Genomic DNA, 18,041 nt, shown 5'->3' on the forward strand with positions numbered 1-18,041 from the left:
CCCCCCCCGACGAAGCTTGGTATTCTTAGGTCATCGTGACAAGTGTTTGTATGAGACTTGCTCTACGGGAGAGCTAGCTCAGCAGTTAAGAGCACACTGTCTGCTCTTCCAGAGGTCTGGAGTTCAATTCCCAGCAACCACATGGTGGCTCATGACCTTGTATGATGGGATCTGATGCCCTCTTCTGTCTGATGCTGTTTTCTGTCATGCAAGCATATGTGCAAATAGGCATATGTGCATATACCTAAATAAATAAACCTTAAAAAGAACTTGTTTTACTTTCGGTCTTTTCCCCTTTTCTGTCTTCACTCCAAGAGAATAGTTATAGTAACTATTACTGTATTTGGCATGGTTTGACAAATAAACATTAGTTAGTTACAATATTTATTTTGTATTTTGTTAGGGATCTTGGCCAGGAGTGTGCTAAGCAGGTACTGTATCACTGAGCTGTATTAACTCAAACCTAGAATTTTTCTTTAAGTTTCTAGGTTTTTTGAGTCGTGGTCTTACTTGACAGCCCAGGTTGGCTTAGAACTCACAGCTGTCCTGCCTCAGCAGCCTGAGATCTACGATTACTTGAGTTCTACCACAGATGGTTCCTGTTTCCCTTTTTAAATTTAACCTTTACCTAAGTTTTGTGTTGTGTGTATACGGTTTATTATTATTATTTTAGATTTGCAGCCAAACCTGGCCTTGAACTTCAAAAAAAAATTAGGTTTTGTCCCTCCTCCCCCTCCCCCCCCCAGACAAGGTCTCCCTGTGTAGCTGTAGCCGTCTTTAAAATTCACTCTGTAGACCAGGATAATCTCAAACTCAGAAGTCTGCCTGCCTCCCCTTCCCAAATTTTAGGATTAAAGCTGTGCAATACACCACACCCAGCTAAAAATTTAGTAGTGTTTTGCTTACATGTATGTATATGTATGTATATACGTGTGTGTGTGTGCGTGTGTGTACACATCATGAATGTTTGGTGTCCATGGAAGTCAGAGGAAGGCATTGGATCTCTGGGAACTAAAGTTACAGATGGTTGGGAGCCATAATGTGGGTACTGGAAGAGTAACTAGTGCTCTTAACTGCTGAGCTATCTCCAACTGCAATATATACTTTGGGATGTTCTGTTTGCTAACTCACTGTGCAGTCCATGCTGGCCTGCCTCTAAGTGGCAGTCCTCTTGTTTCTTTCTCCCTAGGCTAGGGTTACAGGGATGGACTTCCGTGCCCACCTGATAACACCCTTGCAATACTGGACATTGATAAGCTTTCCAGCATGCCAGGCATGTTCTCCAGCATGGAACTTATCCCTAGCTGTCCATCCCCCAAAGGGTCTCAGCATGGTATTCAAGCTGGTCTAACTTCCTATTCTGTGTCAGGTTCTTAGCTGCTAGGATTAAAGGTGTATATCATCACAGCAAGCAAGGAACTTTTTTTTGGAACTTTTATTTTGTCATAACTTTAAAGTTGAATTCAAAGTTCACAGTTGCTTGTTTAAATGAACGTCAGGGTCTCACTGTATATATAGGTCTGGCTAGCCTGGAGCTCCCTGTGAAGACCAGGCTGACCTTGAACTCAAAGATGTGAGACCCACCTACCTCTGCCTCCTGAGTTAGTCCTTAGATTTAAAAGTTGTTCCTAAGGACTTGTCTAGTGACCAAATTTGGTGCATAGTAATAGTCTTCTAGGCTGTCATCATTGTATGCTTTCTAATGTTAAACATTTCCTTTTCTCACTGATTTCCTCAAAGTAATTTGAAATCTTTTCTATAAACAGGTTATACAGAGAGGAGGGATTCTGATCACAGAAAGAAAGAAAGCCGACTTTTCCACTAAAGACATTTATCAGGATCTCAACCGGCTATTGAAAGGCAAAAAAGGAGAACAGATAAATAGTGCTGTCTTACCAGAGATGGAGAATCAGGTCTGTGGGTTGCAAATGTGTGCTTAAATCACAACATGATGTTTTTAATAGCTAATTCAGTCACTTTAAAAATGGCATTTATTGTATGTGCGCCCGTGCTCATGTACACACGTGTGCGCATACCACAGTGTGCACGTGGGAGTCAGGGAGCAACTTTCAGGAAAGGTTTTCTACTACGACCGTGTGAACCCTAGGGTCACGGTCATGCTTGGTGGGAGGGGCTTCTGCTCTGAACCTTCTCACTGGCCATACTTCTGTCATTTTGAAATCTGAACTCTGCATCTGTGAGACTATTTTATGTACAATAAGTTTGTGGGAACAAAATCAAGAAAATGACTATGACTAAAAAATTTTAAACATAACCTTATAGCCTTCCTCATATTTAAATATTTACTGTTATTTTCATTTATGTATGTGTGGGGCTAGTATGCTGCCCTTGGTGGATAGAGTCTTGGGATTCCCCTCGAGCTGGAGTTGCATATAGTTGGATGTAAGCTGCCTTATGTAGGTAAGGTTCTCTGGAAGAGCAGCACAGGCAGGCTCTTCACTGCTGAACGGTGTCTCCACCCTGAGAGTCACAGTTATGTGGACCATGTCCAATAGAATTTACATGTGGAAGGGGTTTAATATTTACACATGAACTTGATATGCAAGCCTGTAATCCTAGCAGTGGGGAAATTGGATCAGAAGCTCAACATCATCCTTGTAAATATTGCAAATTTGAGACTAGCCTGAGTGATCGAGACCATGTTTCTACAAAGAGGAGGAAAAAAGTCGTCACATGAAAGAACTTGATTACTGTCACTTACATAGGGGACATAGCATAGTCTTGCCTGTCCCAGCTTTGCTGTGAACTAGTTCCAGGAATCTTTCGTAAATTACTTAACATGTTTGAGAGAGAGTTTAATGTTTTGTTAAATAAGTATAAATATGTCTGTAGTGAAGGATTGTTATTGGAGGTTAGCAGGTAATAAAACTGAAAGTATGTCTAACTTTTTAAAAAAAGATTTATTTATTTATTTTATGTATATGAGTACACTGTAGCTGTCTTCAGACACACCAGAAGAGGGCATCAGATCCCATTACAAATGATTGTGAACCACCATGTGGTTGCTGGGAATTGAACTCAGGATCTCTGGAAGAACAGTCAGAGCTTTTAACCGCTGAGCCATCTCTCTAGCGCCTACTTTTTTTTTTTTTTTTTTAAATGAGAACATAAAACAGTGTGGGCAGGAGATGGAGGCAGTCTCAGATATATATTGAGGACATTCTTGGCTAAATGAAACTACCTCAAAAAGGCAAATAAAAACCCAATAAGATTGAATAAAAATTCCAGGGGTTAGAAAACTTCCTTCCTGAAAATGTAAAGAAGCTGGTTGAGATTTGTTTGTTTGTTTGCTTATTTATTTTTATTTCTTGAGACAAGATTTTATTCTATAACTATGCCTGGCCAGGAACCCACTGTGTAACTCAGGCTTAAACATACAGAGATTTACCTGCCTCCTGAGTGCTGGCATTAAAAGCATATGCCCTTTGCTTTCTAGTTACAGTTAATAATTTCTTATAGCTAGATATGATGGCTTATTTCTGTAGTCTAAGTACTTACTTAGGACGCTGAGGCAGCAGATTTACTGATCAGAGCAAGCCTGGGGTACAGAGTGTGCCCCTGTTTCATAATCAAAACAAAGAATGTTGATATCTGCCTCCTGGTGATGTAATGGGGTATGGTTTGGCAATCCTACATGATAATTAGTTTGACATAGACAATTAGAATATAGTTACTATATAGGAAGAAAGGTAGGCCTATTAAAATGAACCAGTATGTTTCATTTGAAATGGGGTTTTATGTAGTCCAGGCTGGCCTTGAGTTGGTGGTATAGACTTTGAACTTTTGATCTTGCCTTCTTGAGTCTTGGGTTTATATAGGCTACCATGTCTGGCTTGTCAAATAGATTTTTATATATTATTATTTTGTGTGTGTGATTGCTGACATGAGAGTAAAGGTCAGAAGACAACTGTCCTTACACTGTGGGTTCCATTAATTAACTTAGGTCATCAGCCTTGTGCTACAAGCAAGAACACTGCTTTACAGGACAATAAAACATCTTACTGGTTCTCAAGTATATTTTAAATCTGTGTTTATTGTTATTTGATGTCTTGAACTTCTTCTGTTTTAATTTTTATTTTATATTAATTATAAAATATATTAACTATAATGTAGAATATAGATTATATATTTATTTGAGGCAGGGTTTCTCTGTGTAGCTCTGGCTGTCCTAGAATTCACTCTGTAGACCAGGCTGGCTTCAAACTCAGAGATCCACTTTGAGATTTTCTTACTGTCTTCATCTGCACCATGGCATGATCCTGGTTATGACTTCTGACAGTATATGTTAGTCTTTTTGTTGTTGTTGTTGTTTATATAAATGAATTATAGGACTATTTTTCTGTCCTTTTCCTATTTTGTTTTTGGAGACAGGTTTTCTACTTGTTCATGTATACTATTGAAACAAGTATGGTGTGGTTTATTTATAAATGAAAGTAATTAGCAATGGGCAGGATTTTAGAAGGTATAAAGAGGCATCCCAGTGGTGGTGGTGGTGGCGGTGGTGGTGGTGGTGGTGGTGGTGGTGGTGGCACACACCTTTAAGCCCAGTACTTGGGAGGCATAGGTAGGCTGATCTCTGGAGTTGTAAGACAGCCTAGACTACAGAACATGTCTCAGGACAGCCAGGGCTATACAGAGAAACCCTTGTCTCCAAAATCCAAAAGAAAAAGAAAAAAGAAGTTATAAAAAGACTTTAACAGGATTGAGTACATGATCTTTATTTCTTCCAAACCAGAAATTTGGGGTTTAATTATCTAAAGATGAAGGATTAAGCTTTGCAACCTAAAAATATTTACGTATTAAAACTATATAGTAATCTATACAAAAAAGATAAGGAGCCAAACATAACATTTATGAGCTGCATGCCAACTAGTCCAGATTCTCCAGAGGATGTTCCAGGAGTGGCCTTACTCATCTGTGAGGACACAGAGAAACCCTTATTTAATAGACAGATCCTGTCATCTTGTCCTCATGAGCTGCTCTTCACCTCCTGGTGGTCTCCTTCTATGAGTGTCCATGTTTGTGAGCATGTTAGACCAGGTCTCATCAACCAGCCATGAGAAGTGGTTGATTGGACCTGGTCTCTGGAGGTTTTCTGGTGCTCTCTTCTATCGTGGCTAGTCTCTGTGGAGGTTTCCTGGAGCCCTCTTCCATCATTGGCTGGTCTCTGTGGAGGTTTCCTGGTACCCTCCTCCATCGTGGGTGGTCTCTGTGGAGGTTTCCTGGTACCCTCCTCCATCATGGCTGGAATTAGATGAGCTCCAATAGCCTCTTCTTCTTTTTTTTTTTTACATATTGCTGAAGCAGAATTTTGAAAAGAAAAGGAAAAACAACCACAAATTCTGCTATTTCCTAGGAGAAATCTCTTATAAAACACAATCTTTGCTGGTTGGTGATGTCTCACACCTTAAATTCCAACACTTGGGAGGCAGAGGCAGGCAGATCTTTAAGTTCAAGGCCAGCCTTGTCTACATAAGTGAGTTCCAGGACAGCCAGGGTTACACAGACAAAAACCGTGTCTCAAAAAAACAAAAGGCAGTGTCCATGGGGACAGGTTCCAGCTCTCCAACACTTGTCTATTTGAGATGTAAACCATCTTTCCTCTGGGTCTCCCACTGCAAAGCAACTGGGTTTTTTCCACCTTTTTGAGACAGAGTATGGCTGTGTATTCCTATCTGGCCTGGAACTCACACTGTAGTCTAGACTGGCTTTGAACTCACAGATCCCCGTGCCTTTGCCCTCCCCCCCCCCTCTTTTTTAAAATATCTATTTCCACATGTGTGGAATTACTTATTTTATGTATATGAGTACACTGTAGCTGTCTTCAGACACACCAGAAGAGGGCGTCAAATCCCATTACAGATGGTTGTGAGTCACCATGTGGTTGCTGGGAATTGAACACAGGACCTCTGAAAGAGCACTCAGCGCTCTTTACCACTAAGCCATCTCTCCAGCCCAGCCTTTGCCTCTCAATTGCTGTAAATAAAGGCTTGTGTCACCATGTGTGGTGGGTTTCACTTTGATTACACACATATATGTATATATTATCATGTATATGGTCATGAGGGTGCACCAGCATGTACGTGAGGTCAGAACACTTTGGGGAGATCTTTTTGCATGCTGTGGGTCTAGGGATCAGACTCAGATCACGAGGCTTGAGGAGCAGGTGCTTTAGCTACTGAGTTGTCTAACCAGCATGAGAGACAGGTTGCACTTTGTATCGTACATTTGTGTAGACTTGCTGTGCGTTCCAGGCTATCCGAGTTCTTGATTTGCCTGTGTTGGTCTTTTACTCACGCACACAGTTCCAGACACAAGACTCCATGCCCACCTCATCTCCTTTGACTGGTGTCTTGTCTGCATTTCCAGTATCCAGTCTGATGATGGAAGAATTTGATATCTACGTTTTTGTGTTTAGGTTGCAGTTTCATCATTGTCTGCAGTAATCAAGTTCTTAGAACTCTTATCAGATGATTCAAATTTTGGACAGTTTGAACTGACTACTTTTGACTTCAGCCAGTACATGAAGTTGGACATGGCAGCAGTTAGAGCCCTCAACCTTTTCCAGGTAAAAAAGATAACATGGGTTAAAAATATTGAATAATTAAAAAAAAATTTCTTTTGCAAGTAATGTCTTATTTAAGGGGATCTATATTTTATAACATTATTGTTATTAGAATTAGTAAGTTGTTTTTAACTATTGTATTTTATTTTTCTAGCCTCAAGTAATATATGTCGACCTGTCCTAGTTTTTTTGAATAATTTTGTGTGTTCATAGCAGTGCTTTAAAGTTCTATTTTAAGTTTGGTTAAAAGTGGCAGTAACTGGGAACAGACACTGGGAGGAGAGAGGGGAGGGAAACTTCAGTCAGGATGAGAAAACCAGTGATAATTATGAAGCAGGTTAGTTGACGGCAAAGCAGGTTAGTTGAGGGCAAAGTAAATACAGATTAACAGGTTAAAATTGGGTCCTTGGCTTAGAAACATTTTTGTGAACAGTTCTCAGTTTATATTTGGAGAATAATTTTCGTTCTTTTTGCCAAAATTGTGTTTCATGGCATATTAGTCTTTGCTGATGAGTATTTTTATTTTATCTATCTTTCTATCTTTCTATCTATCTATCTATCTATCTATCTATCTATCTATCTATCATCTATGTGTTCTAGGGTTCTGTTGAAGACACCTCTGGCTCTCAGTCTCTGGCTGGATTATTGAATAAATGCAGAACTGCTCAAGGACAAAGATTGGTTAACCAGTGGATCAAACAGCCACTCATGGACAGGAACAGGATAGAAGAGAGGTACAGTGTTTGTTTACTGTGTGCTTTTCCTGCCTTGGAGCAGCTTGTTCTTACTCTGTATGGTAAGGAATGCCATTTATTCTGATATACATTTTCATACTCTTTTTATTTTTGTTTTGTTTTGGAGTCCTGATTGACCCTGAACTCAATATTTAGTTGAGGATAAGAAAAAAACATTATGTGTATGGTGTTTGTGTGTGTGTGCGTGTAGAGACAGACAGACAGAGACAGACAGACAGGTAGGCAGGCAGAAGCATGAGCAGTAGACAGACAGGCAGAAGCGTGAGGATATACGATGTTTACCATAAATTCGTGACATCCATTCTTCTAGCTTCATGTAGGCTCCAGATTCAAACTCATAAGATACACAGGTTTCTCAGCAAGGGCCTTTATCCTCTGAGCCTCTCTCTCTTGCCTAACTTTGAACTTTTGATCCTTTTGCCTTCAACTCCCAGGTGCTGGGCCGCCACTCCCAGTTTATGTGGTGCTTGGAGGTTGTGTTGGAAGCTCATTCAGGATATGTGCTCTGTCCCTAGCCCAGTTTAATTTCTTTGCTTTTTAAAAGTTATTTTTATTTATTACTTGCTGGGGGAGCATGGGTTGCAGCTTCAGTTCTTGTCTTTCACTGTGGGTTCTGGGGTTGGCGTTCAGGGCCTAGGGCGTTTACCTGAGGAGCTTTCTTACTGGCCAGCAACTTAAAATTAAAGATAAAACGTGTGCATGAATGTTTTCCTGTGTGTATGTATGTATACTATAGATGTGTCTGATGTCTGTGGAGGTCAGAAGTATATATCAGATCTCTGGTCTGCTGTTAGAAATGTTTTTGAGCTGCCACGTAGGTGGTAGGAACCTTACCTGGTTCTTCTGCAAGAGTAGCCAAGTGCTTTTAATTGCTGATTCAACCTTTCATCCTTTACTGGTTTTAAAGAAATGATAGACTATTGTTTGTTGATTTTTGAGACAGGTTCTCACTATGTAGCCTTCGCTGGAGTGGAACTTGATATATAAGACCAGGCTGGCCTCAAACTCCTTAGAGATCTTCGTTGCTCTGCCTCCAGAGAGCTGGGATCAAAGGTGGATGCCATCATACCCACCTTTGTTTTGTGTCTTTTCTTTCTTTTGGTGTTTTTAGACAGGGTTTCTTTGTTATGGAGATCTGGCTGTCCTGGAACTCTCTGTAGACCAGGCTGCCACTATCCACCTGCCTCTATCTCTGAGTGCTTGGATTAAAGGTGTACACCAAGCTTATCCTTTGTTTATTTGTGTGTCTGTTTGTATTTAATAACATTTATCTGTTTATATGTGTCTATGTTGGGAGCAAGACTGATTTTAGGGCTTTCCCTGAAGCCCAGATGTTAGGGAGAAGGGACCTAGTTCTTCATCTAAAACCAGGAACATGTTGGCAAGATCAGTAATGACCTATAGCCATTGAGGAAGCTTCTGCTTTGGATCCTGAGAACCCACTGGGTCCCCTCTAAAGGGCCATCATTTTCAGTCTCATGGCCTCTGTATGCACTTGAGATATCCTGTGTTCCCTTTGTGCAGCATTGCTTGATCGGCTTCCTGATGATGTCAGTCCCTTGCATGACAGTCTCCTGGTCCTGTCACATTCTCCCCTTAGGAGATGCTGTACTGAACTCACTCAGTAGGTCATGCTGGCCTCAGACTCAGAGATGCTACCTCTGCCTCCTGAGTTCTGGGATTAAAGGGGTGCTCTGCTGTCTGATGATACTGTACTTTTTTTTTTTTTTAAGACTTATTTATTTTACGTATATGGATACTCTGCTGCTCTTTTCAGATGCATCAGAAGAGGGCATCAGATCCCATTACAGATGGTTGTGAGCCACCATGTGGTTCTTGGGAATTGAATTCAGGATCTCTGGAAGCAGTCAGTGCTCTTAGCTACTGAGCCATCTCTCCAGCCTGATGCTGTACTTTTATTAAACTGGTTTGATATGAACCATTAGTTTACACAAGACCTGCATATCTTTTATGTTCTTACCCCTTATGTTCCCCTGCAGGGTCCTGTCACTAAAGAATGACCTGCTGATCCAGGTTATATCTGAGTGTATGTGTGTACATCATGTATGTACAGGAGTCTGAGAACATCTGAAGAAGGTGTTTGGTATCCTGAAACTAGTTATAAGGAACTGTGACCTGGTATCTGGGTACTGGGAATCCAAACTGGTTTCTTTGGGAAAGCAGCCAGTGCTTTTGACCGCTGAATCATCTCTCCAGCTCCCAAGAATATTGGTTTTAAAAACCAGATGTTGGATTGGTGAAAGGCTGAGTGGTTAAAGATGGTTACTTCCGAGCCTGATGACCTAGTTAGCTGAGGGACCCACATGGTAGAGGGAGAAGACTCGTGAACTTTGTCTGGTGACTTCTTTGTGTGCTGTGGCACATCTATAAACCCAGATACACAGAGAAGTAAATGTAATCATTTTTAAAAATACCAGATATTTTATGATTAATTTCTAAAGAACCCTTTGGAATTTTAGGGATTAACTGGGTCTTAAATTTTTAAGATATTTTTATCTTGCATTCCAGTTAAATTGTGATTTAATTCTGTATCAAATTTTGTGCAGCTGAGAAGTTGAATTTAATATGACTGATATACTCTGTTAATGCCACTAGAAGCTTTGATATTTCTAAAATTGTGATGTTAAAGTGGCATTGTTAAGGAGACAAAAGTCTTTTTTTTTTTTTTATAACGTCTGTTATCTAGAGATGTAAACTGACACTGTAATTACTTCTGAAGTGGTTTACTGAATAGACTTGTGAAACTAGCAATTTGTTAGGCTTTTCAGGATATCTGTGCCAGACTGAAGGAGCATTGTGATTTGCTTTGTGCTAGTGTTTTTTACTTCTTTTGCTTTTGAGTCAAGGTGTTACATAGCCCAGGTTGGCCTCAGACCCATTTTGTTAGGCATAGATAGCCTTAATGACTTCCTGTTCTCCCTGCCTTCATCTCCCAGGTGCTACCTTACAAGCATGACTTACTGTACTTGTCTGTCTCCTGTGCCAGAGTTTTATAGATTGGTCTGTGTCTGTGTCTCTCTTGTGTTCTTTCTCTCTCTCTTTCTTTCTCTTTCTTTCTCTCCCTCTTTCTCTCTTTCCCTCTGTCTCCCCTTCCTCTTCTCCCCCATCTTTCCCCTTCTCTTTCTCTCTCCTGAGGCGGTTTCTCTGTGTAGCCCTGGCTATCCTGGAAGTCACTCTGTAGACCAGGCTGGCCTTGAGCTCAGAGATTCATCTGCCTCTGCCTCCTGAGCACAGGGATTAAAGGGATGTGCCTCCATTGCCTGACTTTGCTGCTGCTGCTCCTTCCTCTTCTTCCTTCTCTTCCTCTTCCTCTTCTTCTTCAGATTTATTTATTTTATGTATATGAGTACACTGTAGTTGTTTTTAGACACACCAAGGGCATCCGATCTCATCACAGATGGATGTAAACCACCATGTGGTTGCTGGGAATTGAACTCAGGGCCTCTGGAAGAGCAGTCAGTACTCTTAACTGCTGAGCCATCTCTCCAGTCCTGCACTTTACTTTTTAAAGTTAATTTTTTTTTCTTTTTTTTAGCTAACCATGGTGATGGCCTCATGTAATGAAATTCCAGCCCTGAACAGATTGAGGCAGTCAGGATAGTGACTTGTGTGTGGTGGAGTGTTGCCACACTCATGTGGAAGTCAGAGGACAACTTGGGGAGTCAGTTTCCTCCTACCATGTGGACCTTCTGGGGATTGAACTCAGGTTGTCAAGCTTGGTGGCAGGTGCCTACCTATTGAGCCATTTTATCACTTACTCTAATTTTACTTTTTTTTTTTTTTTCAGATTAAATTTAGTAGAATCTTTTGTCGAAGATTCAGAATTGAGGCAGAGTTTACAGGAGGATTTACTTCGACGATTTCCAGATCTTAACCGGCTTGCCAAGAAATTTCAGAGACAAGCAGCAAATTTACAAGATTGTTATCGACTGTATCAGGGTGTGAACCAGCTCCCCAACGTAATACAGGCTCTGGAGAAATACCAAGGTATCGACCAGCAGCTTTGTTTTACTTAACTCCAACTTTTTTATTTTTCCCTCATCCCTGTTTACTTTACTCTTAACACACCTAGCAAATATGCCGTTCTTACAGAAGTTAGGTCTAGTGCCTATGTGATGACAGTTACATTTTCTAATAGGTCTTTACTGAGTCAGGCATAGAAAGTGGTCTAATAAGGGAACAGACCTTGGTGGCTAGCTTTAGGAATGTAATCTAACCATTTACCAAGGGGAATGCCAGCTCCATATTTGCCATGTTTGCTTGGGCCTGCTAGAGCCCTTCAGCGGTTCAAGGTCAGCCTAGACTGAACATCATGTCTCAATAAAAAGGTGCTAACATACAAAGTCCATATAGTTATCTAATAGAATATATGGGAGTGAAATCAAAGCTGTCTGTGTGGGCACTGTGGGGCTGAGTGTGCTTCGTGTGTATAGATGGAGCATGTGAGCCTGTGCATACGTGTGCCCGAGCAACACTTCAGTTTCTCACCTAGTCAGACACTTGCTTTCCTAGTTGGGCTGATGGCCAGTGACGTGCACTCTTGGGGTCTGCTGCTTCCCCTTGGTGTGAGGTTATAGGTAGACACAGCCATGTCTTACACTTTATCTGAGTGCTTCGGATTTGGACCTTGCTCCCATTTGTCCTGAACAAGCACTCTAGCCGTTGAATCGTCATCTTTCCAGTCTCCCACTGTAGCTTCCTTAGACTGCATGTAAGTTCCTACAACACCAGTTTTAGTTTGTGTAGTTATTAAACATCTAACATGTAAAGCATTTCAAGTTTGAACCAAACATCAACAACTCTTAGAGCTACTAAGCATACCCCTTAGGGGCTTGGCAGTAGAGTGCTTATGTGGCTGACAGGGATTGAGTCCCGGATCTCAGAATAGATCTTTCAGTATTGTGGGAGAATTTGGTTCTTTTTCTCGACAAATTTAAGTTCAGCTTCATGATGACAGAATACAAATTAAATTTTATTGTGACAATAATTTATTTTATGTTATCTATGGGCATGAGAAGGATAGCTTTTGGGAGCTGGTTCTCTCCTTCCATCGTGTGGGTCACAGGAATCAAAATCAGATAGTCGTGCTTGGCAGCAAGCTCTTTACCCACTGAGCCGTTTTGTTGGCCCAAGGCACCATTTTATAAAAGATAACTGAGGGCTAGGGAGTTTAAGCAGTTGGGACACAGGCCTGGGAACTGAAGTTGGGATCTCCCGAACCCATGCAAATGTCAGGTAGGGGTGTTCATAGTTCCAGGTCGAGACAGGGGATCCTTAGAGCACCAACCTGGCTAGCAAGACTCATCATATCAGTGAGCTCTAGGTTCAATTAAGAGACCTTGGGGTGGTAGAGAGATGTCTCAGCGGTTTTTAGAGCACTGACTGCTCTTCCAGAGATCCTGAGTTCAATTCCCTCTTCTGGTGTGTCTGAAGACAGCAACAGTGTACTAACATACATAAAATAAATACATCTTTTCAAAAAAGACAGAGAGGTCTTCCCTTAAGAGATTGCTGTGGGAAGAGTAGTCTGTGAAGCTTCCTGACCACAGCCTTTACTTGGATGTGCGTCCACACACACCTGACTGAGCTTATGGACACACACTACACATCAACACATGGGAAAGATGATACTTAAGTGTCTCATTTTTTTCAAAATACCTTTGTAGAACTATTCCTCCTCTGAATTGGTGAGATGGCTTGGTGCTGCAGGCTCATCACCAGGCATGCGGACTCAGTGGTCCTCAACCCGTACGGTGTAAGAGGCTGACTGCTGCGGGTGTCCTCACATCTTCATACATAGACCGTAGCTCATAGACAAAGGAGACAGAATAAAAACCTGACTCCTCATACTCTGTGACTACGCATTTCTGCTCCTCGTGTCCCAATTTCCCATCATACAAACGAGTAGTGTCTGCTTTGTGTTTCCTTTTCATATCATTTTGTCTGGTTTCATAGTAGTTAGGGATGTGCTATGACTATGTAGGCTCTAAGCAGTAAAGCTTCACCCATAGCAGCTGTTTTGGACTTTTCTGCTTTCATGTATCTTTCACCTTGTACAGTAAGCAGTTATCTTTTTGTTTCCTGACAAGTCACCCAGTACAAATTTAATTACTTATTTTAGTATTTTCTTATTTATTCACTGATTGTTTGATTGAGGCAGTGTGTTATGAAGCCCTGGGTGACTTGGAATTCTATATAAATAAGGCTGGTCTCAAGCTCACAAATATCTGTTTGGCTCTCCCTCTTAAGTGCTGAGATTAAAGCAGTATACTAGTGTGTCCAGCTTGTCTGATTTTTGTTTTGAAATCACCTCTCCTCTTTCTGTGACTTAGCACATTTAAATGTTCATATTTGCTCTATTCCATCACCCCCAGATCTGATCATGTGGAGGCAGATCTCTGAGTTTGAGGCCAGCCTGGTTTCCATACAAAGTTCTAAGACAGCAAGTACTGCATAGAGAAACTTTCTCAAAAAGCAAAACTAACTAACTATCTGTCTGTCTGTCTATCTATCTATCTATCTATCTATGAATGTATCTGTCAAACAAGTCCTCTCTCCCATTTCTAAAAGCTTCTGCTCACCCATCTGCTTCCGTCCCTGACCTGACTGAGCTGACAGTTGCTAAGTTACCTGTTTGTTGAAAGATGTAGCAACATGTGTAGCCCGAGCTTATAGACTTTAAGCCGACGCCTTGTTTTGTATTTTGTGTTCCTGGTTTTCTTCTGTGGGTCCACCCATTATTTTTAAAGAGTTCAGGACAGTTCTTTAGTGTGTTGAATTTCCCAAGAAAGCCAAAACAGATTAATTTACAAATAAAGAAAGCAATTACAATATTTTTGAGAGCAAAACCATGCTTTAAAAAGTACGTTAGCATACATTATTTCGAGAAATTACAGATAATTTCTCATCCTGTGATGTTTTCTGTTTTGATTCGTTCTAGGCTTTCTTTTAGTCCAGAAAACCACTGAGAGTAAGGTGTATTCACAGACAGCAGGGGCAGCAACAACATGGAAAGAGCATGGACATTGATTAAAGTTTTCTCTGTAAGAAATAGGTACTTGCTTGCTTTTGGAGGTTCTAGCTGGGTAGTACAGCTGCACAGACATCCTTGACAGAAGTGTTTTTCCTATCTTAGGGAGGGTGACTGCATAGCTTTAGTTGATCCCGTGGAGTTGTAGAGCAGGGGTGATACCTGTCCAGCCAGATCACCCTCACATCCAGAAATAGGAATTTGACAAGATAAAATTGGTCTTTATTTCTACCTCAAAAATGCCAGGATACAATATAACATAACTATATTCTGCATTTGAACAAATTTCCAACAGATTATAGTAACTCATGCACACATATAGATTACTTCATGTCCAACTTATCCATTTAGATATTATAACTACTTTGAAAAGTTATTATTTTATGTGTATGAGTGTTTTGCTTGCATGAGTGTCTGAGCCTGAAACTGGAGTTACAGGCCATTGTCAGCCTCCTCGTAGGTGCTAGGAATTGGACCCTGACCCTCTGGAAGAGCAACCAGTGCTATTAACCACTGAGCCAACTCTCCAGCCACATCCAAGTAGAATTTTGATAGAGAGTGTATTGAATCTTTAGATTGCTTAATGTAGCCGTTTTCACAGTATTCTGCGAATCTGTGGGCGTGGGATGTCTTCAGTTTGTTTATCTCTCCAACCCTGACACTTCATACTTAAGTTAATTTAAGAAGTTCAAAATTCCTTGGGTGACCTTTGAAATCCAAGATCCTTATTTAGTAAGCGTAAGTGTTGGAGCTGATGGCCCGTGCTTGCTTGCTTCCTTTCCTCTGCCGTCTTCCTTTAGAAAACCAACCTCTTAACAAATGGTGGTGCTGTCTGCTCGTGCCTTACATTGCTCCACAAGACGAAATGGCAGCGACAGGTTCTTTGTTTTGAGGAGATTCCATGAGAATGGAAGGGTAGAAGAGATACTAAGGAAATAAATAAGAATCTCACATACACAGTGAAAAGTATAACGAGAAAACTTCAGCCTAGGTAATACCAGATGGAGTCAAGAAGGCCTCCGTAAGAACTGCTGTTTGGGGCCGAGAGACGGCTCAGCACTTAAAGAGCCCTAGCTGCTCTTCCAGAGGACTGGGTTTGATTCCCAGCACCTACATGGTTCATAGCCATTCATAAATCTAGTTCTAGGGGACCTGACACTGTCTTCTGGTTTCCTTCAGTACCAAGCATGTAAGTGATGCACAGACATACATGTGGGCAAAGCACCCATGCGCTTAAAAAAGTTTTAAAATTTGAAGAAAGAGAAATTGCTGTTGCTGTATATAGTAACTGATACCTATAATCCCCAAACTTGATATACTGAGGCAGGAGGATTGCATTAAATTCAGAGCAGCCTGGGCTCCAGAGTGAGATCTTGTCCTCAAAACCAAAACAGACAAGAAGAAAGGAAACTCAAAGAAATTACTTTCCAACATCAGATTTGAATGATGAAACACAGGCAGCTTTTAGGGTGTGAGAGGCTGGGGAGCCTACTGCATCAGCCAGTGATGCATTGAAGGCTGGCAGGGGCTAGAGAATTGCGGCTGGAGCCAAGTCCTGTCTAGTGTGTGTTCTCTCTCTCCTTAAAATTAAAACCCAAACCAAGTTGCCTGAGCCTGCAGAGTCCAGAGGGTGTCCAGTACTCTGCAATTGGACTTATACATGATTATGGGCTGACATGTGTTGCTGGGTACAGAACTCAGGCCCTCTGGAAGACTACTCAGTCCTCCTAACCTCTGAGCCATTTTTTCAGCCCTGTATCTAGTGTTTGTACCTTTGGGGTTTTTTTTGTTTTGTTTTGTTTTTGTTTTCTTGTTTTTTGTTTTTTGTACTACACAGGCTGTTTTGGCTTCTAATAAAACTTATTTTCAGAATAATGGTTTTAAACGTGAAGTAAAACAAGTACAAAAGAAAATAATTGTGTTGAAGTATAGTTATCAAGATTCAAACCATTGATACAGAGCTATAGACTTCTACTTAATGCATTTAAATTGTGTGTGCGTGTGCATGTCTGTCCGTTCCCCTCTCTTTCCTTCACTTCGGAAGGGGCAGTACGACATCAGGTTTCCTGGAACTACAGTGAATGTGGTCGTTTGCTGTCTGGTATGGGTTCTTGGAACTAAATTCTGGTCCTCTGTGGGAGCAGCACACAATATTAACTCTGCAGCCCCTAAGTTAATGCATTTAAAAAGACTAAGGGACTGCAGAGACGGCTCGGTGCTTCAGAGCACTTGTTGCTCTTGCACAGGACCAGGTTTGATTCCCTGGGCACTTCCGTGGCCATCTCAACCGTTCCAAACGCCAGTTCTAGGGTATCTGATGGCCTCTTCTGACTTCTGTGGGCACCAAAGATGCATTTTATATAAAAATTAAAGATGAATAAATCTAAAAAAGGAGATAAAGATGCTGAAAAATTGGGTGTGGTAGTTTAGTTCTGTATCTCAGCTGCTCAGGAGGCCAAGGCAAGAACTTCTTATGCCCAGGGATTTATACCAGCTTATGCAACATAGTTGAGACCTTGTTTCTAAAGAAAGAAGTGACAGGCCTACCTTCAATTTCAAAGTAATGAATCTTTATTTTTAATTTTAATTATGGATATGTGGGTCTGTCTACATGTGAATATAGGTACCCATGGAGGCCAAAGTCTGAAACCCCTGGAGCTGGCATTACAGATAATTGTGAGCTGCCTATGTGGGTCTGAACATTGAACCTGGGTCCTCTGCAAGAACAGTTTATGCTTGTAACCACTGAGCCATCCATCCAACCTGAAATGATGAATTTAAAATGGAACTTCAAGCTAACTCTAAAAGCTATAACATGATCTGAGAGTGTCGTCGATACTTTGATTGGTAACGACACAGCGGTCTAATGTTGTGCAGCTTCATTACCTGTGTTAGGAATGAGAGAAGCTGAACTGATGAACTGTGTTCATGATCTGCCTGATGTCAAGGGGTCTGCAGACCTTGCCTTAGCTTGTGCAGGGCTTTCCAGCCTGTGGCAGTTAATGGAGAATGTAGTTTTTAAAAATCCAGTTGGAAATTGGCAACTAAGGTTCAGTGGAGGTTCTAACCCAGGGAAGGAGCCACAGGGTGGTAATGAAGGTCCTGGGAGACCTGTGTTGGGAGAGGGTAGGGGACACCGAGGATGACAAGAGCCTCACATCTGCAACATCTGGTTTTGTTTTCTTTACGTAACAGGTATTTTTGTAATACCACGGAAAGTGTGTGTCGGGGGCACTTTTTCCTGTATACTTGTCACCACAGTTGTGCCTGGTGCCCTCTGAGAATAGGTAAAGATAACTGAGCCACCACCATGTGGGTGGCTAGACATTGAATTCAGGGCCTCTGGCTACAGAGTAGCCTGTGCTCTTAATTTCTGAATTGTGTTCAACAGCCCCATCATGAGAATTCTTAGAAATCCTTTTTGTAAGTCATGAGCTAGAAAAACAATAGTTTATGGAAAACATAGATTCTTAGGTTTTTCCATAAAAATCGTAAAATACTGAACTGACAAAGTAGTAAATAGAAACAAGTTGTCTGAACTCTACAACCTTAGTTTCTGAGATTCATCCCTCCCTCCCTCCCTCCCTCCCTCCCTCCGACATCGCAGAACAAGCAAAGTTTTCCATAAACTATTGTTTTTCTAGCTCAT

At 41.2% G+C, this 18,041-nt stretch overlaps 1 protein-coding gene across 2 annotated transcripts in view; it reads left to right on the forward strand.

The window, feature by feature from the left end:
• Window positions 1-18,041, forward strand: part of Msh2 (mutS homolog 2) — a 56,893-nt gene that overhangs the window by 9,022 nt on the left and 29,830 nt on the right. For both annotated transcript variants that reach the window (XM_028765108.1, XM_028765107.1), the window contains exons 4-7: window positions 1,767-1,913; window positions 6,440-6,589; window positions 7,187-7,320; window positions 11,150-11,349. In XM_028765108.1, coding sequence (XP_028620941.1) covers window positions 1,767-1,913; window positions 6,440-6,589; window positions 7,187-7,320; window positions 11,150-11,349 — 631 coding nt within the window. The remainder of the gene's footprint in view (window positions 1-1,766; window positions 1,914-6,439; window positions 6,590-7,186; window positions 7,321-11,149; window positions 11,350-18,041) is intronic.

This window comes from Grammomys surdaster, unplaced genomic scaffold (genome assembly GCF_004785775.1).
Source record: "Grammomys surdaster isolate TR1022 unplaced genomic scaffold, NIH_TR_1.0 149, whole genome shotgun sequence".
Taxonomy (NCBI): Eukaryota; Metazoa; Chordata; class Mammalia; order Rodentia; family Muridae; genus Grammomys; species Grammomys surdaster.